Source organism: Brienomyrus brachyistius, chromosome 4, assembly GCF_023856365.1.
Source record: "Brienomyrus brachyistius isolate T26 chromosome 4, BBRACH_0.4, whole genome shotgun sequence".
NCBI classification, from domain to species: domain Eukaryota; kingdom Metazoa; phylum Chordata; class Actinopteri; order Osteoglossiformes; family Mormyridae; genus Brienomyrus; species Brienomyrus brachyistius.
The window spans coordinates 18,073,680-18,099,689 of NC_064536.1; the positions used below are offsets into that span (position 1 = coordinate 18,073,680).

Below are 26,010 nucleotides of genomic sequence, written 5' to 3' on the forward strand. Positions count from 1 at the left end.
ACTGAACTCTAACCACCTAACAGAAACATTAATTCTGTAAAGAAGGCCTTAGTATGAAATGTGCACCTTTCATTATATCGATGAAAATACTCGGACCATCGAATGGATCACCTGAATCAAGTTTGCCACATATGTCCCATGTGTTGGTGGGATCCTGGGAAACAAAACCGTCTGAACATTACAGATGCCTGAATATCTGACGACAGGCGCAAGAAATCCGCTTCAGGTGAAATGTAGCGCTTTCAAAATGGCTAATTTGAGGCTTGGAAATTGTAATGAATGGAAAAAGGATGTGTTATAGTCAACGCGCAGACTGTGTAACAGTGTATAACATGACCTGCATCGTCCGAAAGATGGGAGAGTAACCAAATGCTACACCGTGCATAAAAAGTTGGAAGTCACGCGCACCCAGATGAAAAGCTTCGGTTTTAAAATCCTATCTAGCTTTCTTGGCTATTTCACGAAGAAAACTAAAGTCATTAAGCATTGGTATTTAATTCAGTGCAGATAGGCTTGCTGTATTGACATGACCATAAGAGAGAGTATTGTCAAAGCACAATTACGGAACAAAACACATACTTATTTAATATATAGGGATAATAAAGTAAAAATGTTTTCTCTTTTGTCACGGATGTGATCTTAATATCTACATAAATTTGTGTTGTCGAGAGACCATAAACGGCACAGCTAGTGCAGGCAGTTGATGATTTGCTGCAGTCGGCTGAGCCAGGATCCACTGGAGAAAATGGTATTTGTATGTGTGTGTGTGTGTGTGTGTGTGTGTGCGAGAGAGAGAGAAACTTGAAAGAGATATTTTTATGATCATATATCCATCCATCAATTTTCTGAACCCACTTAAGCACAGATTACTAGCTAACCCAGAGGCTACAGGCATACAACCCAGGATGGGGTGATCATTTAGACCTTGTGAAATGGGATCTCACCTGCGATTTTGGATATTGTAATATAATAACGTAGCGTGGAATTTGTGGTCCTGAAGGTGTGATGTGAGAAATTGTTTATTTTGATTAAATGACAACTTAACGATAAATTATACTCGTGATATTTATTAGGCAATGGCTGAATGCCTCGGTTCTCTTGAACATTATATGGGTGTTGATAGTATCTCGTGAGTCTTAAACAAAGGGGAAGCCCCAGGCGAAACTGACTTCGCCACCGATCTTGTCGATAGCTAGAAACGCCGCTGGTAACGATTATCTTTTCAGTATGTCAGGTAATCTGCCAATTTTACAAATTTTTTTAATTATGTATTGATTGCATCCACTGGCCATGACCGTACCTGTATTCTTAATAGGATAGGTACTGATTTTTGTTTTGGTACTTAAGCAAAACTATTTGGATAATCATAGTATGGTTAGTTAATAAAGACCTTTTTTTTTCAAATGTGATTTGTTCCTAGAATACTATACAACGCTCTTAAATAAATTATCAATAATGGAAAAATGAATGACATGAGTCATGGAATCAATGAATAAAAAAGGAGATTGAAAGACCGTAATTTTCTGGACGTCCTGGAGATGCACATTTACGTTTCTAGGTGGATTCCAGTCCCTTACTCTAACGTTCCTGTTCGGTGGCTTTATTTAGGTCGCTTGGAAACAGACGTAACTTTGATGATTTTTCTTTTCCTTCTTTTTTTCTTTCTACAGCCTCAAGAGAAATTCTTTTGCTACAAATTCACTGGTGTTTTTATTATTATTATTAAGACCAAGGCTTTCCAACCTGTCAGGTTCTGCATTTAATCGTTCCTCAACATTAAACGCAACATTCATGCACGGATGAGTACGTGAAAGTAGAGAGTCCCGCTGGTGAGCCCTCCTGGGAGACCACCCTCAGAACAAATCGGCATGCTTTTTGATTATGGTTGTTATCCTCTGTTTGGCTCTTAAAGACCAAAACACTCTTTGATCATCCGGGTTTCAGCCTCACACACATAGATAAGCTGAACATGACCCCACATCTTTCAAAACAACAGTAACTGGAAATATGTGTGTAGGATTTGCTGTATGTTCACAAGGCCCTGACTTCACTGTGTCAGGTTGAAAGTACAGCACAAAGGCTTTCTCCAAAACCAAGATTACATCTTCCAAATTATCTAATTTTTCACATCGCTACCTAGTTTTCCACTAAGCACTCCTTCATTAGAGAGCCGTATCCAGAAGTGTAATAATTTTTCTTTTTTTTTTTTGCAAAGGTGAACTGCTTTATTGAACAGAGGGCTGGATAACAAAGAATGAAGATTATTCCACTCTATACATTTTTTTTTTGTGTGTAATAATTCCATCACACATTCTTTGTGTACTGGTGAAAAAATCTAAGCATCTCATGTGTCACAGTCACCCTTTAATCAGGAACATACCCTTAAAAAACAAGCTTTCATCGTCTCAACGTTTGTGTCCTGCTACCATTGCCTATAGCTTGAGCTTAAAACGTTGGAATCCTCACCAGGTTTTAATCTGCGTTGCTTGTAAACTGCTGTTTCAGAAGAGTGTGCAAACTCCTCTTCTACAGTTTTATCAAGTCCAAAGTATTGCATAAGCATGGCCTCTTTTGTTATGCAGTATATCTCAATAACATCCTGTAGTGGCCTACTAGGAATCAATTCTGCTTTCAGCCATTCAGTGCCTACAGCACCAATGCTGTGCTTACAATGATGTGTCTTCATTTGATTGCCATTAGAGGGCAGTGTTGCTAGACAAAGCAGCCATCTGCGGGCACTGTTTAAAAACCCATTACCCGTTTTGGTAAGACAGACTCATCCAGGATTGCAAATGCTCAGTAGATTTTAATATGGCTGCGCTCCATCTTCACTAAGAACAACTGTGTACTGACAATTGCCCAAAAGGAGGCTCAGCCATTGCATGCAGTCCTTACTGGCATTTTCCTGGCGGACTGAGCTTCCTCTGGTTTCAGTCACAGGAGATATCAGGCCCACCATTCAATTACAGGAGCTAATACAGTATCAGGGCCACTGTCCAATTACAGAAAATAAGGTCTGACCCACCATCCAATTACAGGACCCAATATCAGGGCCACTGTCCAATTACAGGAAGTAAAATCAGGCCCACTGTCCAATTACAGAAGGTAATGTCAGGCCCACTGTCCAATTACAGAAGCCAAAATCAGGCCCACTGTCCAATTATAGGAGCTAATATCAGGCCCACTGTCCAATTACAGCTTCATGTAAACCAAAAGAAATCTTCATAGACAAAGATGGTTACGTGTCTAGCTGTTTAACGCAGACATGCTAAGTGATTATATAAAAACGTAAAACCTTTCATGTAAGAGATAAGGTCAATCATTAGCATAGCGGTCGACACCTCATAAAATGACCTATTGTACGTATGAGTCATTAGCATGGTATCAGATATTTAGGCGAGCGAGAGAGGGGGTCTTCAGGATCGAGTGTGAAATGAATAAACTTGAAACTATGATATTAAAAGACAAGCACATGCTTTGCATTAATGGTATAAATTGCATATAATCGTAGCACGAACAAATTAACAAGGGAAAGGGGATGTTAATACTTTGCCGATAAAGTAATTGTTTTGGTATCAAAAAACATAAACAATGTTTAAAAATTGAAAATATAACAGAGAATTGAAATTAAAACAGACTAAATACTACTGTGGTCCCTCATAACTAAGAGTGATGAATTTGGCTGCAGAAACCAAAACCTGCATTTGGTGTGATGGTGCAATCAGAATGGCACTCGGCACCCAGAGATGGCCGTGGATTTCAGAAGGCAGCCCCCCTGTGATACATTTGGCCCTTACTAGATTATACTTCACACATAGCAATAGCAGATATGTGCCGTGGCAATCTCAGGGATCAGACTGTCACCAAAAGATGTTCTAGGTGCCCCGGAACACCAATACAGGTTCGGGGATATTGTGGAACACAGTCTTTGATATACAATGCAACATCTCCACTACGACAGGTGGCTCGGCATTCAGAAAACAAAATGTCATCATCAATTCTCAGTAATTCCTCAGGGGTGGAAGGAGCAAACTGAAGTTTCTGAAATTGCAGCCACATCTACATCATATTTTTTCAAGATCGCCTGGAACTCATCCATCCATCCATCCATTTTCCAAACCGCTTAACTCTTATTTATTTGTGATTTGTCCCCAGAATTCCCAGGTCCAAAACACTGCAGTCTATGAAACTGCACTTTACATGTATATTTTATGCTACCTGTCTTATGTTGTACATCTCTGCTCTGTCAGACACACCCAACACCCTAATATGCATGACAGAGCCGGTTAATGGTACTTCTGAGTCTGACTCTTAAAACATCCAGAATTCAACGTTTCAAGAATTTGCAGACTGGATTCTCCAAATAAGCAGGTCCAGATATTAACGAATGATCATTGGTTATACAGTGTTTGTATTTCTATATTTTTATGCAGACAGATTTACTTGGACATTTCAAGCAAAAACACAAGTACTTAATGTTGTGAACACAGCGGTACCGCCTCTGTCACCATGTTGGATTAATGATATATACAGACATTCTTTGCTGTGAACAACAATCAAAAGACTAATGCCAGCTATAGACATGAAACATTTTGCATTTCCAGGGGGAAAACACGTTATTCGATTGACAGACTAAAGGTAAAACAATAATACATTCAAAAACCAGAGGCTCGTACTACAAACACTGAAATGCTAGGCATCCTTCAACAATTACCACTTATCATTCTACGCTCCTTCAAATCAAAAACATCTGGCTCCCTTTACAGTGTAATCCGGTCTCCCAACACACACAAAGCGATTAAAATCCCACTTTGATTTAACAAGCCTCCCGTCTTCAGTTACATCCCCAAATCAATAAGGGTAATACTTTGAAACATTTACATACACGCACACGCACGCACGTTCATACATCTCAGAATGTTGGAGTTAAGGCTTTATGGATTAAAAACAGTCAAGTCTTTCGATTAAAAAGAAATGTAAACCGTGCTGAAGCTGGATTCGATTACATTCCTTTACATTCTTAAAAACAATAATAGCATACAAACATATAATATAGTTACATAATTTAGCATATAGAGGGATATTGTGTATGGGGGGGCGTACGCTGCATTTCATGCATTCCACATCCAGGACAGTTTGGGTGTTCTGGAATTCTGGCGGGTCACTCCTTCTTCTCATGCCCTTTGAAGGCATCCATGAAGTGGAAGGCGCCGAGGTAATCACCCAGCAGGACTCCCAGCTTCGTCGGCATCAGGCTGCGAGACAGAAAAGTCGGCGTGAGCCTCGCTCTGCGGCAGGGTTGCCGTCGTTAACCAAAACTACAACTACGAAACAAACATTTCTGTGAACAGAAATAAAATGCAATCCGGTAAACAAAAAACTGAATGAAAACTACAAATGTTGCCTTCAAAACACAGGAAGAAAAGCTCGTTGTCTCAACATGGACGTTGACTACACGGCAGATAATGGCTTATTTATTGTTTGGTGACTTTTTCTGTCTGACCAAGGGCCTCCTAACGTTTCCCTTCATTGCAGCACAACCCATCTTGGATCCGCTTTTACGGGTGACTTTCAGATTAGATGTCCCGATTGGTAGATTAAGGTTCTGTGATGCCCTGATTCGCAGGTTAGCGTGAATATGCGTTTCATCACCAGATGGAAGCACGAATTGTACATCATGCTAAAACATTGTTGAGAGACACTGCCATGGTTCATGGGGAAGCCACCACTGACCACCAGGGGGCAGTCAGCACAATGCGGGCCAACACCAACTGTAACCCATAGCTTGAAACTTGCACCAGAGAGAACCCTCTAAGAACCTGGGGATTTGAACCAACGACCTTCTGATGACAGACACAGGATCCTAACCTAGTAAGACACTGTCCCCTAGTAGAAGACGATTGCACTGAAGGGACTATTGCCTTCCCACTGACCCCTCTATACATTTGAATATATCCATAAATTTCCCCTTTTCTGTGATGGACTGGCACCCCATTAAGGGTTGTTCCTTGCCTTACGCCCATACCTTCCAGGAAAAGTTCCAGACCTCTGCGACCCTGCATAGGAAAAGTAGATACAGAAAATGGATTTCCCCCTTTCCCCTTAATAAACCTCACCTCGCAAGGGGTATTCACCTACATCCTTGTCTCTATGACCTCCTTGCCCACCACAATGTGCCTGCATGTTATAAAATATACCTATTGGGAAGTAATTTGATCCTGAATTGTAAGGTGTGAGAAAAAACTGCTTTATGTGGTTCAAGGTCTCCCCTGGCAGAGACACCTACATGCATTGTAATATAACTGTGGCTTTGCGTCTGTGGTCAGAAGGTTGTTGGTTCAAATCCCATAATCAGCAAAGTGATGTCACCATTGGATCCTTGAGTCTGCTAAATAAATGTAAATGTGATTAAAATTGATAAATCATCCATATACATCCAGGACAAGTTCTCAGGGGTCTGGAACCTACACCAGGAAGCACAAGGTACAAGGCAGGGGACACCATGAATGGGAAGTAGAGTCACCAAGCCAATAAACCAGGATGTTTTTTTTTACTGCAAGTGGGAACAGGAGTATAATGGAGAATACTCGGGGAAGAGGATTCGAACCCCACACAGACAGGTGGAGGGGGGACTGAATCCACCATCCCTAGAGGACTGAGGATTTCTCCCTGATCCTCCCCCTTCATGTGATTAAAATGCAAATAAGAACTGGATAAGGTATAATTATAGGGCCATTTTCCAGACGAAACCACTCAAAATTTGAATTAATACATCTCGAGTGTGTTGTGAATTAACATCTCCTCAGGTAACATATCACAATTACCCAGAAACCACCTTCCATCAGCCGACAAAGTACATTGCTAACACTCTAGCGTCTCAGTAAATGCGGCATCGTTGCACAGCTCAAAAGACTATTTCTTTCCCTTTAAGAGGGTGATGTGTGCTTTGTGGAGAGACAATAAAATCTATAAAGCATGGATCCACAGATGCGCGAGCTTAGAAAGATAAATAAAAGACCAGAATAACCAGCACAAAGGAGCATTTTTTCTACTCTTTTCTGTCCCCTCATTCATAGTAGAGAGAAGCTCGTATTCTGTGTGGCCTCAGGCATCAACAGACCCGTGGCAACGAAGAGGAAGACTTGTCTAACAAAACGCTGGATGCCTGGACTGCAAAAACATTCATTCAAAGCTCACAGGATACTTGTAGTACAAGAGAAATGCTTAATAATAAGTGACAGCCCCCCAAAGTAACAGCTATGTTCATACAACAAATTATCCACCCACCCATCCTCCGTAACCATGGTTATTATATCACATTTATTTAGCAGGTACTTTTAGCTAAAATGATAAATAATTGTGAGAGACAGTCCCTGGAGCAATTGGGGTTAAGGGCCATGCTTGCAGGTCCGACTGCGATATCATTCTGCCGACCACGGGATTTGAGCTGACAACCTTCCGATCATAGGCACAGCACCTTATCCTAAGTAACAGGGGAAAGGGGGCTGGGCTCTACCAGGAAGCAAAGGGAACAAGACACGGCAAATTATTAAAAGACCAACATCCAAAAGCAAGAGCAAAGAGTCCACACCAAGATGACCCAGCCTTGTAACACCACAAGGGAAAATCTAAATGTCTTGGAAATGTCTCCCCATTCTCTTTTGCTCTTTGTGGAGGTGTGTGCTCTCTCTCTCATTCTGTCTCTTTGTAATTATCTCTCATTCTCTGGCTTTGTCTGTATCTCTCCATCTCCCTACATCATTCTCTCTCTCTCTCATTTTCTCTCTCTCTCTGTCATTCTTCCCGTCTCGCTCTCTCTCCGAAACCTCCACAATCCCCAGACGGACAGGCTCACACCTTTGTCACTCTTCAGCCAGCGCACTCCTCCTGTACCGCTTCTTTTCCACTTTTAAACTGCGCCACTCTAAATCACAGCGTTTTAGGCCTGACCAAATTCCCATCACCCAGAATACTCGCATGATCTTCCGGTATCCACCACTCTCGTTAGGATTATGTTTTTGTACTCTCCTATGGGTGCGTCAATAAAATTCAAATTTTTCTGATTTCCCAAACACCGTCATGGAGGACAATGTGAGTTTTTAATACAATATGAGCGCTGTATCAGTCATTAAAAAAACAGACCAAATTTTGGATCGCCCTGCTGTCGTCACGATGTACGAGGGACGCTGGCATTAAGGGAGCTCCATACAAAGGAAGACGGGTGAGAGAAAGGTCAGGAGGATGGACATGTCAACTGGGGAAATAAATGAATCACAAAATGGCTCATTTAAACACTAATTTAAAAATGGCACTGCGATAAAATGCCCAGGCTAGGCTAACTGAACAGCAACCTCGAAAGATCCTCCAATACATTCACAATTCTCTTACAAGGCTTGATAACTACATGCAAAAGCCATTAATGACATAAAAAAATCAATGTATTCATGTAAAACCGCACTTGCAGTGCGTATTTCCACATGCCAGGGATGCTAATACACTCAGGTTTCCCTCCAATTTTAGTTTGCCTGGGCCTCTTTGACCAATCACATATCGAAAATTTCACCCAATCAAATATATTCAATTAGACCTACATATAATTCTTCCCACGCCGTTAACCAAAATGACTCATAAAGAGGCTTAATTCATATTAATACTTTATCTTTAATCAGAGGCTAATATTTAATAGCAGTAACTGTATTAGAACATTAAAATAAATCACAAGACACAGCAAATTATTAAAAGACCAAAATCAACAGCAAACTAAACCAAGGCTCTCTTTTGCCTTAAAGGTAATCCTTTTAGGTAGACACTGTACTGCCTGACATCATACAGGGCACCAGTGACCTCCTCCTTCCCACCTCCCAACTTATAATCAAACTGCCCTAATCCATAATTTCCTGGCAGTGAGGAATTCCAGACTTTCCGGAGGAATGCGCTTTATGAGAGGTATAGACCTGCTTTGCCATCTGCGTTTCACACGTTCCCTCCGAGCGTTTGGACCCAAACAAAACGTAATCGCAGTTTTATCCCCCACAGTGTTGCGGTATCGACCGCGAACGTCTCATCATGTTTCTCGTCCTGCTCCGCCTTTGCATCCACCGTCGGGCCAGGTGCTGTTGGATGACGGGTCAGTTATACTTCCGCAGCAGGTCAGGCTATATCAACGCAAAGTGCCAGACAGCCAATAGGAAAAGAGCGTGCTCCCGTAAGCATGAACTTATTCGTTGTGTCAAATAAAATACAAAAAAAAATAAGATTTTTAAAATCACTGGGTCTCATGCTGAAATCACAAGCGATATATAGATTTATTTAGCGGAAGCTATTGTCCAAAATGATGAAAAAGTAAGGGTCAGAGAGCAGGGTCAGCTGCTCCTTGGAGCATTTAGGGTTAAGGGCCTTGCTCAAGGTCCCAATGGCCACACAATGACCCTGCCGGCTGCAGGATTTCAACCCCACAACCCACAGATCCCTAATCCCCTGAGATAATGGCTGCAATAAATTCCAGTGTGTAAGAGTCTGTGTCAGCTCTACAGCAGCACACAAAAATCATCAGACACCCCGGGTTCCATAAAGCCCCCAGACTGACATCAGGACGTCTTTATCCATTTTATGGATTATTGATCCTCACCTACAGTTACATTCCAAATAAGGACTGTTCCAGTTAACGTGTAATTAACTGACGGATAGGCCGACGTTATGCGAGTTAACTGCAAAAGACAGCTCACATTCTTCAAAACAGATTTACACACAACAGATAACAGATTATTAGAAGGACAATTCCAGCATTATAGATGTGACATTTAGAGTCACACTGGTAAAAACATGCCTCAGAGCATGAAAAAGCTTAGTATCAATGAGTCAATTTGCATACATTTTCATGTAACCTCTTGGGCTGAATATAGATAAATGCTCAAAGTTCATACACTAATTTACATGTTAGAAACACACGGCTTTTTATCTGCATTATGGGTGTGACATCAAAAGGACCTTTGCATGTAATTGCCCATTGGCAGCGACCAATGAACAGGAGTACAATACACTTTTAAATGCTACAGTGTTTCCTGTGGATGAAGAGGTTTGGCGTGGGGGCAATGAGACGGGGAGGAGGTGGCACTACTGAAAAAATGCAGACGTCAGACCATTGTTGTACATGTTTTTGGTTTTTTTTAAATTACCGTTTAGTGACGGCATGTTCCCTCTCTGTCTATGGAGGTAAACAAGCAATAATCATGTAGGCTGGTTATGTTCAGTGACAGCTATAACTACGTTGTTTTAGTGGTTGTTAAATTAAGTCCTCAATGCCGGCTCCAGTGCCTCACTTAACAATGTAAGGACAGCCTAACTGCACTGCACAGAGCCTAACTGTATGTGTCAGTCAAACTTAGTGGATTTGTTGTGGGAAGTGAGTAACGGGTGTTGTGTACTCCCAACAGATATTAATGTCAAACACAATAATGTTACGGTTGTTACGTTGTAATGTTACAGTATGTTACTAGGTCACCAGGGGATAGATTAACTGGTAGACTTTACCGATGTGCTCCCATTCCCACACGACACCATAATGGGAAAACTGCAATAATTAGACAGGTTTCAGTGTGTGTGTGTGTGTGTGTGTGTGTCTGAATGGGGTATAAAAGACCCCACCTAGCTAAATACCTGCTCAGTTTACCTGCCTCGTATGTTAATTTTGTTACAGCTTTATAAAAGGTTCTGCTAAATGACGATGTAATATAGCCTGTTAGTGCCGTTAACCAGCTGAATCCTGTAATACATGCACAGGGGGCAGAGGCGGGAATCGCGCTTCCAGGGCGAGTCACCATGGCATTGGATTGGCCGATTTCCTGAGGCAGCACAGATTCCGGCATGGCGGGTCGCAAGAGAGAAATGGTACCAGCGGAAACGCTGTATTGCTGGCCTTTTGTAAGTTCAGTTTAGATAGATGCTTTATTGTCATTGTAAGTAAGTAAGTAAGTAAGTAAGTGAACTTTATTGTCATTCACACAAAAGTACAACGGATGCATAGCTGAATGAAATCGTGTATCTCCAGGCTCAATGTGCTGATATAAAAGGACAAGAGTAATGTACAATCTAAGTTGGACCCATTTGTAATGGTATTTGTGCTGGTGCATGACTCTAGGTAAATATAAAAAGAATCATGTGAAGAGTGATGTATAGATCAATGGATTAGGATACTGTGCCCTATTCAGAAGGATGTTGGTTCTATTCCCCCGATTTTCCAGAGTGATGTCACTGTTGGGTCCTTGAGCCAGCCCCTCAGTCCCCAGTTGCTCCAGGAATTGGCTCACCCTGTTTTCTCAATTGTACAGCACTTTGGATAAAAGTTGTAAAATAAAATGTTTTTTTAAAAAACCTTTACAATGAAAATACCGACTTACTTTTTCAAAGCCATCATGAAGTACAAACTCCTGGGCAAGTAGAGGTGCACCTGCTCGGTCAGTATGGCGTTGACAATCTTCTTGGCTACGTAGTTCGGATCCAGAATTGGCAGCACCCGAGGCCACCTGCAGGGCACAAGCAGAGCTGCGTCGGAGACGGCGCTGGTGTTTTGACGACGACAGGAACTCCACAAGACCCTATCGGTTGTCTGGCTGTCATGGCAAAATTGTGCCTTTGACGAAGCTTTTAGTCATTTTATACCAGACCAACCCTCTCCCCCTCATCTAATCCATACTCCTCCCACACTCCCCAACGTCTCCGAAATCTTACCCCCTACACTCTCTCCCTACCTCTACAAAAACATCATTATTAAAAGTTCACCTTCATGTGTCTCAGTATATTCACTCAGAGGTTGCCCTTCTCTTTTTTACTGTGTGGCACTGCTTCAATTTCGGTGCAATTTGTTGCAAATTTGATCAGTTCCAGAGCTCAAGTATCCATCAAATACTTTTTGAGCTATCATACTGATGAGAATGTGTTTACCGCAGTGACAAACTGGTCCCCAAACCATATGTATTCCCCATCTGGAAAATACAATTACAACCAGGAACTCGTCTAACGGCAAAGAAAGCAAACTCATCGCATGCCATTTAAAGGCCCTGCAATTACATTTTTGAGGAAGGTGCTTAAGTGGTATCACTTTATGCTAGACAGATGCATTGTGTGAGTTTATTGAGTGCAAAAACATGTATACACATTCATTCCACTTCAAAGTATTCAATAACTAGAATCATTTATTTGCTATCCAGGTATTTTATGATGCTTTTGGTCATATTGTGGGCAGTGGTGGCTTAATGGTGAGGGAAGCGCACTTGCAATTGAAAGATTGCAGGTTCGAATCCCCCCGACCAGCAAGACACCACTGAGGTATCCTGAGCAAGGTATCACCCCCAAGCACGGCTCCCCAGGTGCTGAATTAGCTGCCCCCTGCTATGTCACATTGTCACATATGGGTTAAATGCAGAGGACACATTTTGTTATGTGCTGTGGTGCGTCAACAATGACCACTGATCGCTAATTTCTCATATGTAGCTGCTTCCATGTTAACGCCAGAAATTCTGCGTAGGCAGGACTTTGTTGGTTAGCGTTGCAAAGTGGCTTGTGGGAACATTGTAATCCCGAAGTCGTGAGCTTAGCTAGTTGTTTGTTGGCTCCGTGGCCTTCAGAGTCACAAGACAGATGGTCTGTCAGGCCTCCCCCACTGTGGGGGATGGATTCTGTATAATAATTCACATGGTTGACATTTCTCAGACTCTAAACTATTTAAACTCTCAACAACTCTCAGAAAACCGAAACACGGACTCAGAAAACAATCAAATTAATAAGAACAACAAAATAGGGGAACCTGTTGCTCCAAAGCAAGACCAGTCAGCTAGGTTCAATTTTTCGGTTCAACTTTCAAGTTTCATTTTTCAGAGTCACAAACATGCGCCACACATCCGAGCAGTGAGAAGCTTTTTCCATCTGCCTCCTGGGTCCTGCATCACAAAGCTGGATTTCTTGCTTAGTCGGATAACTTTAACGGATATTACAACGGATTTAAGGTACCCCAGTTTAAATGGCCTTTATCCTCACTTACATTAAGCCCAGACTACCTTAAATCCAACAAGTTCTCCCCAAGCAAGAAATCCACCTTCATGGTACAGGACCCTGGATCGTGCTCAAAGGTAAATAATCGATAATATTTAAAAATAAATTAAGATAAATAAAATGGAAAATTACAATAAAATTAAGATGGAGAGCAAAATATGATAAAAAGCAGTAATTGAGCTGGGAGGGAAATGTAATTTCTCATATTGTCCAGATATTGGCAGTATTTTTTAATACTTCTGGTATTTTGAATTCATGGGGGTGGGAGAATACCATATCACTGTAATATAAATATCTGTATGACGTAACGTTAGGAATGCCCGGGTCTCTGCTTACTTGGTGTCGCAGCCGTCAAACATGCCGGTGTTGATGAAGAAGGGGCACACGATGGTGGTCTTTACGCCGCTCTTGCCAGTGGCCAGCAGCTCCAAGGCCACAGACTCAGCAAAACCCACAGCCGCAAACTTACTGGCACAGTAATCTGTGGGGGTGGGGGGTGGTGGTTAGGGATGAGGCCGCAGGAATCCCATCACGTGAAGGAAACGCTCATGGTCTCTTGTGGTTACGGTCGCCAGGTTACGGTCACCAGGTTACGCTCTGTCGCTTGTAAGATACATTAATCGGGAACATTAACAGTATTTCAGAAATTAGATTTGGAAAGCTAATTAATCTCTAATTTTAACCATATTGGCTTCATTAAGGCTATTTGATTTAACGGTCATTGCAAACAAGCTGCTAATAGCTATTAGACCATTACATTAAGAATACCACCATTTAGCTACGGATATTGTGGAATCGTGTGTAGAATTTATGAAACTGCATTAAATGAGTTTCAGCAGAAACGTTAAAGTATTAAATACTTCAAACATTTCCACAGCAGAACTCTGCAAAGTTGTTCAATTTTGGGTAGAATGTACCAAAAACATTAGAAACATTAGACATTACATTTTTTTTATTTTAATCTGCAGTGTCCAACATGTGAAAAAATATTAATTCATATTATCAGCTCTGATACCATTATCAATGTTCCTGACTAAATATTTTGACTTGTTCACTGGATGTTTTCCATAAGCATCAATCCGGAGCCTAGAATCCGATAGACTTTATCCCAGGGAGCATAAGGAAAACCTCGGATGGAACACTGTAGGGAATTCATGGAATCAACCAAAATGAGCAATGCAGAGACATCGATTCACCTAAGCATGTTTGGCCCAGGAGAGGAATGCAGAGTAAACCTGAATGACATGATGCTACAATGTCACAATTAAAACCCGTATCAAACCAACCGCGCATGCCGACGCTATTGAGGCCTCTACTCTTACGTCGTACCACAAATGCTGACAACGAGCTCGCTCTCCGGCCTTTTGAAACATTTCCCTGAATCTTTTTAGGAAATACATCATCTGAATCACAGCACAGGCAGTCAAATCTTGAAGTCACAAACTCAAAACCTATTACAAAAAAACGATGTAAATAATATCTAAGGCAATACCATCTAAAATTTAAAAAAGTCTGATCAAGTTGAACAAGGTCAGATCTATAAATTTTCATTCTTTCAACTCATATATGAAAAGAAATGATTTCTTATAGCTTCGAACCGTAGAGTTAAGAAGGCATTAAGTTGATCGAAGGTGCCTCACTACCCCGAGACAGCATTGAGATTGAGTATGTTTAGTCTTTGCGGCTTGCTAATTACCCCCCCATCAGAAATACCCTACGGCAGGCAGCTTTTACGCTGCATATTGAAAAAAAAAAAATCAGCCTGCTTAGCTGAGGTCTATATTGGATACAATCACTGATCTGGATTCTGATAATCCTGTCTGACATCAGCAGACCACAATGCATATATCGGCAGAACTAGCGGTCCTTTGGCTGTCAGTCGTACAGCATTTCTTTAGGGATGGAAGAAGGGTGTACAACAGCAAAGGACTCTCAGCTGTGTGGTGTAGATTCACCCCCCGGCCTGTTTGAAAGCCATAAGTGGCTGATCGCCTGGCGGGGGGAATCCTCGTCTATAGTTCCTTGCAAATTGCCACATGAAATAGACAGAGCAAATCAGCAGAAACGCGAATCATAGCGGCACGTCAGCTGCCCTCTGCTCGCACACGAACACAGCCGGGGAGGGAAATACCAAAACACAGGCAAATAAACAGACTTCCTTCCGATTAAACCGCATGTTATCTTTTTCCGGTTGGCCGCTATCTGTCTGGGACCTTTCGCATGTTGGAAAGAAAATCTATGTCTCATCAGTGTACGGGTTGAAGCTTAACACGTGCTAAAAGGCATCCCATCCGGGGTGTCTCCCTCCTTGTTTGTGTGCTTGGCAAATTCACCATGACCGGACAAACGATGAGGCATGATGGGCAGATGCTTAAAAGGACAGTTCCTGAGAGAGAACCGCACATTTTGCTACCATTAGCAGAACGGTGCAATGGTGCTTCAAGTGCTCTCAGCAAAGCGGTTCGAGGTAATGGTTTCTCATGGATGGGGGATGTTTAAGAGGCCCAGAGCTGAGGAGCTGCCGTTTTATCGCAGTTTTACTGCATCCTTCAAGTGGACAAGCATGGTGCCAAACCGCAAACGGAAGCAAACTCAATTAAAAACAGGACCGGCGCGATATCACATCGCGATTATACGCTGCGTGCATAACAATCACCAGGGCTGTAGATGACAGCAGTAAACATTTGTCCAGATGCCGGCTTTTTCAGTTCAGTTCACTTTATTTTCTGTCCAAAAAGGGCAATTTGTGTACAGCAGGAATATACCATGTAAAACATCCAGCATTCCACACAGACCACAACATGAAAACGTCTACCAGGCTTTTTTGGTACTATTCAAATGTTTACATCTTGACTAGAAGATTACTAGTACTAGGGAAGGGCCGATCCACATTTCGTCAGTTCAAATCCGATACACAACTGCCGATACTGATGCAGATACTAGAGCTCTTTTTACTTAAATACTTTAATAAAATAAAAATGTAGAATATATAATTATTTATACTTTATATTATTTTTAAAACTAGTAAATGCAAATGAAAAAAAAGTATCTCAAAAAATCTTACACTAGGCTACTAGAAACATACTTAACATACTGTTGTACCTCGTTTGTACATCATCTTTTAAGCATTTCTGAGGTATTTGTAGTTCAATTTGGAGTATCTTCCAAGCAATATACGCATGGTGAATGCTTACAACGCCCCACAATGGCTGGATGGAAACAGCACTGCGACTCCCAAATCATGCCATGCTTCTTCATATTACTCGCAACTGGGCAAGACGTGCACTTTGTTTAGTGAGATTTTCCACTAAATGCTACTTCTGCCTCTCGAAACATTGTTTCTTTTTTACAAAGACTACAAACTGTGGCGTCACAGCCGACACCTCCCTCTCCAAGCCATTCCTTCTGAAGCACAAGGCCACCTACAGCATGTCCTCTTTCCAGCGATGTCGAGTCTGCTGAGCTGCCCCTTTCTTCGCTGCCGCTTCTCTGCTTACGGCTCCCGTGATTTACCGAAACAGCATTATGTGGAGCGCTCTGCTAGCCAAATTTAATAAGCATAAGGGTACGTCGAATTCATACTGATTATTAACTTTTGGGTACCTTAATACTCATCCCATTAATATTTTAGGTGCGTTACTAACCTGCGTACCAAACTGCGGGCGTAAGTAAACGTCTGTACAGTCCCGAAAAGCCAGCATCCAGACTAATGTTTTACCCGTCATCTTAAGCCACGGTGATTATTCTGCATGCGCCATAAAATCATAATTACACCATCAGTAAGGAAAAACACACGTGACACAACCTAATCTATTTGCACTATATGAGATGGTTGCCCTACTGTTTGTTCTATCACCAGCTATACGAGGAGGTGAAGAATGTGCATTTTAATACATATCTCAGTGTTCAAGGCCTGACAAAACGGCATGAGGTGTGGCTTATCCCCATACCTGCCAATCCGTTGACACCAATCAGTCCCGCAGAGCTGGCAATGCTGACCAGGTGTCCGTGGTTATTGGCTACCATCGCCGGAAGGAAAGCCTTATAGGTCTAAAAAAAAAAAAAAAAAAATTAAAATGCATTTCTATTTCAAACTATTTCATTCTGTCGCAAATTAAAAAAATACGTCAAACACACACAAATACGCATGTATGCATGCATGCGTCTATTAATGCATCATCTCTCGATATCTTTTAGCTGAACTGCAATATATAACCTATATCTCAATATTGTTTTCCCATTAAGTAATAACAAATACAGTTCCAAGTCAGAGCCAAATGCCCTCAGTGTCACACGGGCACGTTTATTTACAGACAGCTGCACACGTACGTGGAAAAAACGGCTGAAAAATGAACTACTGGCAGGTGTTTTTTTCTTTTATTACCAACCAACCCCTCTTTGTTAAGTTGCCTCGCGTCTGTCTCCATGTTGTCACAGCATGCAGAACATGCCAGTGGGGGGGGGGGGCGGGGCGGGGCAGGGCGCAGTTGTGTGAGAAACAGACAGGGAGAGGAGAAATAACCGAACTGCCGGCTCTATGGGAATAATTTTAAAACAGCGTAACCCATAGCAATATAAACAATACTGTCTCATCCTATATCTCCTATCAATATATAACAATACATCTTAAAAACTCGATACATCGCCCAGCCCTACATCATGTATGACAGCTTCTGATTTATTAATCCCAAAGGAAACTGCAGGTTTACAGTAAGACCACAACACGTGTAGAAGGACATTTACACAGTAATAAACAGTAACAATAAACGACAATAAACAGTAAGCAGTTCTCAGAAATAAAAACTGTGAGATACGGTGCATTTAAGTAGACTAACTGTATTGTACTGAGTGACATATCCAGTGGCTTGTACAATGAATGGATGAATGAATGAACGAAAGAAGGAATGTTCTGTGAATATGCCACAGCGATTCTGATCCAGTCAGTCAGTCATCCCCGTTTCCCACAGGGTGACTAACTGCAGATTCTGATGGCTGAAGCTGATGGCTGAAGCTGAACCTTATATCGCACTCCAGCTGAGTGCAGCTGTCTCAGTCTGTCGCTGAAAGTACACCTCTGTATATCCAAGGCCACATGATCTATAACATTTTTGTAATACAAACCATGGCAATTCAAAAAAACCGCCAGAATAAGCATTAATGTTTTTAGCCCCGTGAAGCCGCTCTCAGTACAGGGGGTTGGCAGGGTGGACGTACCCAGAAATGGGCCATGGTGTTCACTTCAACGGTTTTTATGATGAGGCTGTCTGGAGCGTCCATGAATTTCTTGCCCGTTACAATCCCAGCGTTGTTTATAAGGATAGAAACATCACCGACTTCTCTTTTCACCTAAAATGAAAGAATGATCTTGTCAGCCCAGCACAGTCACATCGATTTCACCTACAAAATCAATCATGCAATCAAACATGATGCGCAAAATTGGTTTTGGGTGCTCACCAAGGTTACTATTGTTAATGAAAACTAAAACGTTAATGGAAACAAAACAAGATGCAAGGATTAAATTGAAAACTACAGTAAACAACAAAATGATAAATATTTCTTTCAAAAACTAAACGAAACAAATTATAAACAAACGTCAAATACTTTCCATTAGGCTATATAACTAAAGTAATGGCGTGTTTATTTTCTTGAGTGATGGAAATCACTCAAGGAAACATAATCCAGTGCATTATCTTCAGGTGGCGCCATGCTTTGGTCCTCTTTTGTGCAATTAACTTGAGCCATAAAAATAGCCAGCAGTACTTTAGGTCACTAAGTCCTAGCCAACATTACAATGGCTACTGGCTGACATCTCTAAAATAAAAACGCATAAACCACACTGAAAACTAAAACTGGATTTAATGAAAATTGAAAATAAAGCAAAGTAAAAACATCGAAACGACAACACAGCCACTAAGTTCATGCCATTCCTTCTGAAGCACAACGAACAGTCTAAATACCAATGACAGAAAAGAGCAACAATTGAAGGAAAAAGAAAAAAACTGTCAAATTATCAGCACCAATAACATAATCACATGGCGGATCATTCTAACATCAGCCATGTGGCATAGCATGCTAACATTAACCTTGTGGTAAAGCATGCTAGCTGTAGCCACTTGGTTAGGCATGCTAAAATTCACCATGTGGTTGGGTATGCTAGCATTAGCCTTGTGGTGAAGTATGCTAACATTAAGTACTTCCAATTCCAATATGCTAATCGTTGCAAAGAACTCTGTAAACTGACATGATTAAAAATGACTTACGAGCAGTTTAAATGCTGAAAAAAACAGCACCAAGGTCAGACATACAACACAAACAAAATTACTATTTACACTAAAGACCTTAAATTTACTCCTAACAAAAAAAAGAGAGAAATCTGGAATACCCTGTTTTATGGAGCATGTTTCCACGTGTGTTTGTGTTATTTCCTGTTTTGGTTTATGATTGTTTTCACTCACAGCCTGATAAAACATGAGTGCACTTACTTCCTTAAACCCTGAGAACAGCCCCTCATCCTCTGAACTGCTCCTAATTGGTTAGCTCTATTTCAGTTCAGCTGCCGATTTAGCCAAAGGCTACTGGTGTATCAGGTTACAAACAAGGATCTTGTATCCGTGCCAAAGGCAAACTTGGATCTTTCTTCTTTACCTTGTGGATTATGCAAACACTGTACAGGCATTAGCCGTGTGCCTTTGGTGTCACATGACACAAATGGAGGACAAATCGCTGCGCTGTTCTGCCATGTCAGTTCCGAGCTGGGTAAGCTTGGCATGTCACGTGGATGGTGCTTTCTAATCAGTTATGCCTGGGATCGGCCCATCCATGCATAAGACAGATCCACAGGTACATCTGTAAGAAACCACATTCACTCTGATGCCTGTCTTGTCTACACAATGTGTGCCCGCTATTAAAGAGAAACAATAGCACGAGGGAAGCTTCGATGAACCAGGACCTCATCCCCAGGACGACAGTTTTCAAACATTTCACAGACTTGACAACGGGAGCCAATAGGTTTGGTGTCTCTATTGGTGACAGTGTTTGTTTTTCCAGGTATGAAACTTCATCTCACTTATAAACAAATCACCCAGCGTGTATTTTTGTTGGCCGGTCTGTAAGTCTCACTCTATGTTTACTAATGTTAAAACACCGCATGTAATGTGGAGTTTTCGGTACTTTAGCAAATAATCCAGAATTCACAAACAAATGCTACCAGACATGTGTTTCCAGTGCATTTCCAAGTTTACTCGTGTACCGGCCGATTTTCTGTAGCCTGGAGCGATTCAGAAATTCCCAAAATTACTCCATACAAGTCACACCCTCAGACTGCTGCAGGCAACAGCTCCGCTTCTGCAAAACCGCATCTAATACAGGCCCATCAGAGATATTAAAACAGCCACACACTCTTGTATTCATATCCTTGTGGGGACCAGTCATTCATTTCTAAAGACAAAAACCTATGACAACCTTAATCCCTATCCAGCCTTAACCTTTAACCATAAGTAACCAGACAAAATACCAGACTTTTGCCATTTTTAGGTTTTTGTACAGTTTTCTAAATTTTTGAATAATTATGACGACATCATATCTGTAAAACAACATATATAGAATTATACACTGACCAAAGAAGTATTAAACAAAAAAATTGTTGGGGGAGGGCAGCTCTGTGGTTTGGGAATCAGAATGTTGCTGGCTCGAATCCCTGTATTGGCAGAGTGATCCCACTTTTGGGCCCTTGAGCACGGCCCTTAATCCTAATTGTTCCAGGGACTGTATGCCAGTTTCATGAGGTGACCTCCTGGATGCTTTGCCAGTTGTCCTGAAGAGGATCCCACACATACGAGGTATGCTAAGCTCTCATTGATCACTTTTCCTGCACTATCTGGTTAAACTCCTCCAAAACCATTTCTCCTGTGTTTAGGTCATGTGATGCGACACTATCGCTCTCCTTTGCAGACAGTTTGGCATGTCCAGAGCTTTGACTGGTACGGTTTGAAATCATACATAGGTCTACTGAAGGTATTTTTCCGATTTAATTCGATTCGATTCATGTTTATGTAGCGCCTTTCACGCCCGTCACACATAGGTGCCGTGATACGCTCCTGCATCATTTGATGATGCAGATAATTTGGAAGTAGCTGATTGGTCATTTTCATTTTGACTAGTAAAAACCTATTTTATAACTATGCCGATTCAACACGGGATGGGGCAAGGTGATTGGCACAGACGTCTTACCTGATCCGACACCCTGTAGACCTCGTCCTTATCGCTGCAGTCGCAGATGTATGTGTGCACTCGCTTCGCACCCTTCTCCTTTACCAGCTTGGCCGTTTCTTTGTTACCCTCCTTGTTGATATCCCACAGAACTAGGGTGACCCCCATGCTGGCAAACTCCAGCGCCATGAGCCGTCCGATGCCGTTACCGGCACCTGTGATCAATACCGTCTCTCCGGCCACACTCTTCTTCCGCGTCGGGATAAATAATTTAACAAACGCCTCTATGTAGTAATATGGGCTAAGGATTACCAACATCAGGGTCTCCAGGAAGAAGTTCATCGTAAAAGCCTGAAGGATCTGCCTATATTTAAATGAGAAAAGCGCACATTTAATTTGGATGGACAACTGAATATGAACACACACACACACACACACACACACGTATCTTATTTCTCACTGTAACTCTCCAAATTTAAATCAGGATTACGCGGAGATAAGCATGCATATTGTTTAGCTAAACGTTCGCCCGCACAAGCCTGGACTGTTCCCATGTTTCTATTCAATGTAGCGTTAGTAGTTCAAAGCAGGTACAATCAGGAAAAACGCCCTCAAAACGTCATGCAAATCACCGTAACAGCCGCAAGCCATTGATGGCTTTTGCACTGCGTCTGTATTTGGAAGGTTTGCAGATATGAAAAACAGAATATCATGTTTTAAAAGTGCAGAGATTAACTTACCAACTCAAACTTAGGGGGTTGTCGCTCGGGTGTTCGGCGGATGGTACAGGACAACTAAGTCATTGCTCTTAAGTACGGCATATCGCGTACAATGCAACCGCGACCTTTGCACAGCCGGTAGCTATAAAAAGCACCGTGTTACTATCAAGGCAAAGTTCAGCCCTCGGCAACAAGAAAGAGGAAAAAGCTAGCCGTGACTTTGAGTCTCCTAACGGTGTGGGATGTGCGCGTAGGGCGCGGTTTGTTTTAACCCTCTAAAAGCCGAGCAGAGCCGGGATGGGGCGATGAGGAAGGGCTGCAATCCCGAGCTTGCCGGGGATACTGAGTGCGCCGCCGCCTTGTCGGGAACGACCAGATCACCTAAAACATCTCCGTGAACGAAACACACCCAATAGATGCAAAGGCAGATGAAAATCTAAATATATGCACGACTATTTCAAGAATGTAAGTGCATTTAATTCATTGTACTAACACAGCGGCGTGGTTAACACACGTATTAAATGTACAAATGTTACACATATATAAGTGCATGCAATATACGCAAAGGAAGATGAACGGAAGTCCAGACATAGCCGTGTCTGTATGTTTAAATCCCCTTTACTGACACAGCAACGTGGTCAGCCTAATAATTCACATTGCATGCATGAATATAAATAAGGGCAAACACTCAATCGAGAACAGATGAACGAAACGCCGATGTGATAAATGCGTTACTATTTCTCCCTGACAATTCAGGAGTGTAGGTGTATTAATTCCCATAAATGAATATGTATTCATATTATAAATTCAAATTGCTTCCTATATTAAAGTACGCATGCAGTGTACAACTCTCACTAAGTGGCAAAGTAAAAAGTTAAATGATTTCTTAGCGCATTGCGGTGGGAGAAAGGTTATGGGATGGAATTGTTTTATTATTACATTCTGATACGCTGTCGTTTGCAGATTTTCAATAAAGTGAAAAAGTTTCAGTTATGAGATCCAGTTTCTTTGCCACTTTCATCTTTGTGTCGACCAATGTTTTTTATTATTATTTTTTAATAAAAATATATCCCGTTCGTTAACGATCGGTACAAATGTAATTATTTTATATCATAGTTTTAAATCGATAATACTCTGTTAGAGCGGAGGCTTACAGAAAGCAAAACAGCCAAATGAGGGAGACGGGGGGTTTATTAGGAATGGCAGGCAACCAAAAGTGAAATAGGTCGGCGGTAATCGTAATAGGGGTGCGAAGAAGTCGAGAAAACGGGGCAAGTCACGATCAGAGGGATACGAGGCGGTTGGCAGACGGGTGCAGGCATGGCAGGGCAGGCAGGGAATGGGAGAGACGGGACTGGAATGCTGGGCACGGCTCGTGGAGGGCAACGGTACTTATTTGGCACTGAGTGCGAGGGCGAACAGGATTGTAAGGGAAGAAACAGATGGAATCGCTGATTGAAGCTTAACTGGTGTACTCCTCCCTGGAGGTGAGACGCAATGTATGGCATAGCAGAGGGCATAACTAGGCGACGTAGGCTTTTCTCCCCGGGGGTGCAAGGCGAGAGAGCCAAAGTCATTTATCCAGATAAATATGTGTAAATTAATGATGAATAGGAAAAAAAGTGAATATATTTACAATAAAATATTTTTGCACATTCATATGACTAACATAAGCCACATTCAAATATAACTTTAAAATATAAAGTTTTGCTGAACGCAAAGGTGGCGTAATGGTTAACACTAACACCTCTAGAACCGGGGTTTGAGTCTCCTCACCGGCTCGTTGCGTGGAGTTGACATTTTCTCCTTGTGTCATCGTGGAGTTTCCTCCGGGTATTCCCTTTTCCTCCACAGTATAAAAACATGCCGAGGTTAATTGGAGTTACCAAATTGCCCGTGTGCGTGGGTGTACCCTTGTAACGCTGTCAGGATAAAAGCATTAGAACCCAGCCTCAAAAACACCCCAGTAACCACGTAATGCGATGCCTACACAGGTGTGCTTTAATTAATACAATTAATACCATCCAGCAACTCAGGCCGGGCTGGCAGCTCACGCATCTGGCATGATACTCACCCGTTCAGACTTTGACACAAGAAGTCTTACTGCAAATCTATATTATTCCATTATAAACCTAAAATTAGCTACATCAAAAGCGTTGGGGCAGTTTGCAAACCCTACAGACGATTTACAAAGTAATTAAACGGTTACATGCATGCCAATGTGTGTACACGTGTGTGCAGACTTGTCTCGAGTCCAAAATCTCGGCAGTTCATCAAAGTTAACATCCCTGGCAACTATCTTGACATACATATACAAAACTATAGCGCAGATTGACTTACTCCAGGCCAGGTGCAACACAATACTCCGTATATGCAGGAAAAATAACCAATAACATTTTTCAGGTGGAGGAGGGCCTCGCCCTTGGTCACGACTACTTACGTAAAATAAAAACTTTTCCCTTTTTTGTGCACCTCGCGTGCTCCACTCGTCCTGCCCTTAAAGCGGCAGTAAAATAAAACGAGTAGAACGTAACATTCCGTTACACCCTGCGATGAGTTGCCGCCCTGTCCTCGGTTATTGCCTGCCTTGCACCCGTAGCTTCGGGGATAGATTCCGGACCCCCGCGACCCTACATAGGACAATCGGGTGTAAAAAAAGCATCTTCATCTGACGTGTAGGGGGTGCAGTTTCACCCACTGCACCTCCATTAAAATCTCCTATGGTGGAGGGAACGTTTTTGTTCTTCGGTATGCTGTTTAAAACTGTTTATATGTGGTCGTGGAGATTGCATGAGAATCTCAATTTAAATATCATTCGAGCTGTTTATTGTTTTTGATATTCCTATTTAGGGAGTTATTGAGCTGTATGACATTTTAAAATATGGTTTATTTGAAAAAGCGCTTTTGAAACACCTCCCCAGCGTTACTTATATAATAAAATATTGAAGTGTCGTCTCTTTGCGTATTCCCTTTGATCTTGCTGGTAGCCCACATGTAAAATCCAGGTCCTAGTTCATCGAACTATTTGGTACTAATTCAACTAAATCGAAATTTCACTGTAAATAAAAATGGATGACGTCACCCCTGTAGCCGACTCGCTTTTGTCCTTACAATGTAGCCTATCCGGTGAGTCAAATCGAGTATTTTTCTTTTCGGAATTTTTATTGCGATATTTTGAAAATATACATGCGTTTTCCCTAATCAGAAACTCAACAAGGAAAGAAGTCTGACAGGTAAAAAAAAAATAATATAACATATTATGGGATAAATCGAACAATTCACTTAAAAATCTATTTAAAGTACTTTTCTTTACAAACAGAATATGATAGTTGGTTTATTCCGGGAGGGAAATAGTTTTTTTCACACATCCTACCTTGCTCTTCATGAGTTGCACTGATATATTTACCCTAGGGGCAGCATCCGTTGGCTGGCTACGGGAATTGAACTGGCAACCTTGAGGTGACAGACACCTAACCAACAGAGCTGCACACTGCCACACAAGAAGACCTGACATTTATTTAACTTATACTCATTGTCGCCTATTGTTATTTATATATAATAATGTGTCAAATGTTATAGGTGGCCTCATTTATGAGTTGATGCTATGTTCATACAATTTATTTATTAAAATAAAGCAGGATCAGACAATCACTGGAGTGGTTGAGGGCCTTGTTCAGGGGTCCAATGCTGACATCACTCTGCCAGCCGTGGGATTTGAACTGGCAACCTTCTGCACTGATAACAGACAGATGGCTGAGCCACTGAACCACACACACACCAACTCTCACTGAACCCCATTTGCATGTGTTTTGCTCTTCACTTATGACTCTAACACTCATAGTCAGTGATTCATTGCCGTCCACTATTCACACTCAACTCGCGAACATAATGGGAGGGAGGTGACCTCAGCAGCCCAGAACATTCTGAGTTTACCCGGGAGTGGATCATTTCCTCACCCACTGCCCTGCAGCTACATAGTCCTTACCTTCCGTCAGCAGAAGTCCCCGCCCTCCGATGAAGCTCACACACGTGGCAC

The 26,010-nt window shown here is 41.8% G+C and overlaps 1 protein-coding gene and 1 long non-coding RNA gene across 4 annotated transcripts in view; both read right to left on the minus strand.

Moving 5' to 3' along the window:
- Positions 1–26,010, minus strand: part of LOC125740132 (uncharacterized) — a 149,722-nt gene that overhangs the window by 74,266 nt on the left and 49,446 nt on the right. The window lies entirely within an intron of this gene.
- sdr16c5b (short chain dehydrogenase/reductase family 16C, member 5b) lies at positions 4,392–24,409 on the minus strand. Of its 2 annotated transcripts, XM_049010951.1 has the most exons (8): positions 24,315–24,409; positions 23,751–23,896; positions 21,277–21,619; positions 18,262–18,393; positions 16,998–17,097; positions 13,384–13,528; positions 11,397–11,522; positions 4,392–5,255 (listed from the first exon to the last, which is right to left on the minus strand). In XM_049010951.1, exons 2-8 carry the CDS (start codon positions 23,837–23,839, stop codon positions 5,162–5,164), a joined length of 1,029 nt encoding a protein of 342 aa, XP_048866908.1. In that variant the 5' UTR covers positions 23,840–23,896; positions 24,315–24,409; the 3' UTR covers positions 4,392–5,161. The 2 variants fall into 2 exon arrangements, with proteins under 2 accessions (XP_048866908.1, XP_048866910.1); XM_049010953.1 differs by lacking the exons at positions 23,751–23,896; positions 24,315–24,409 and adding an exon at positions 21,996–22,186.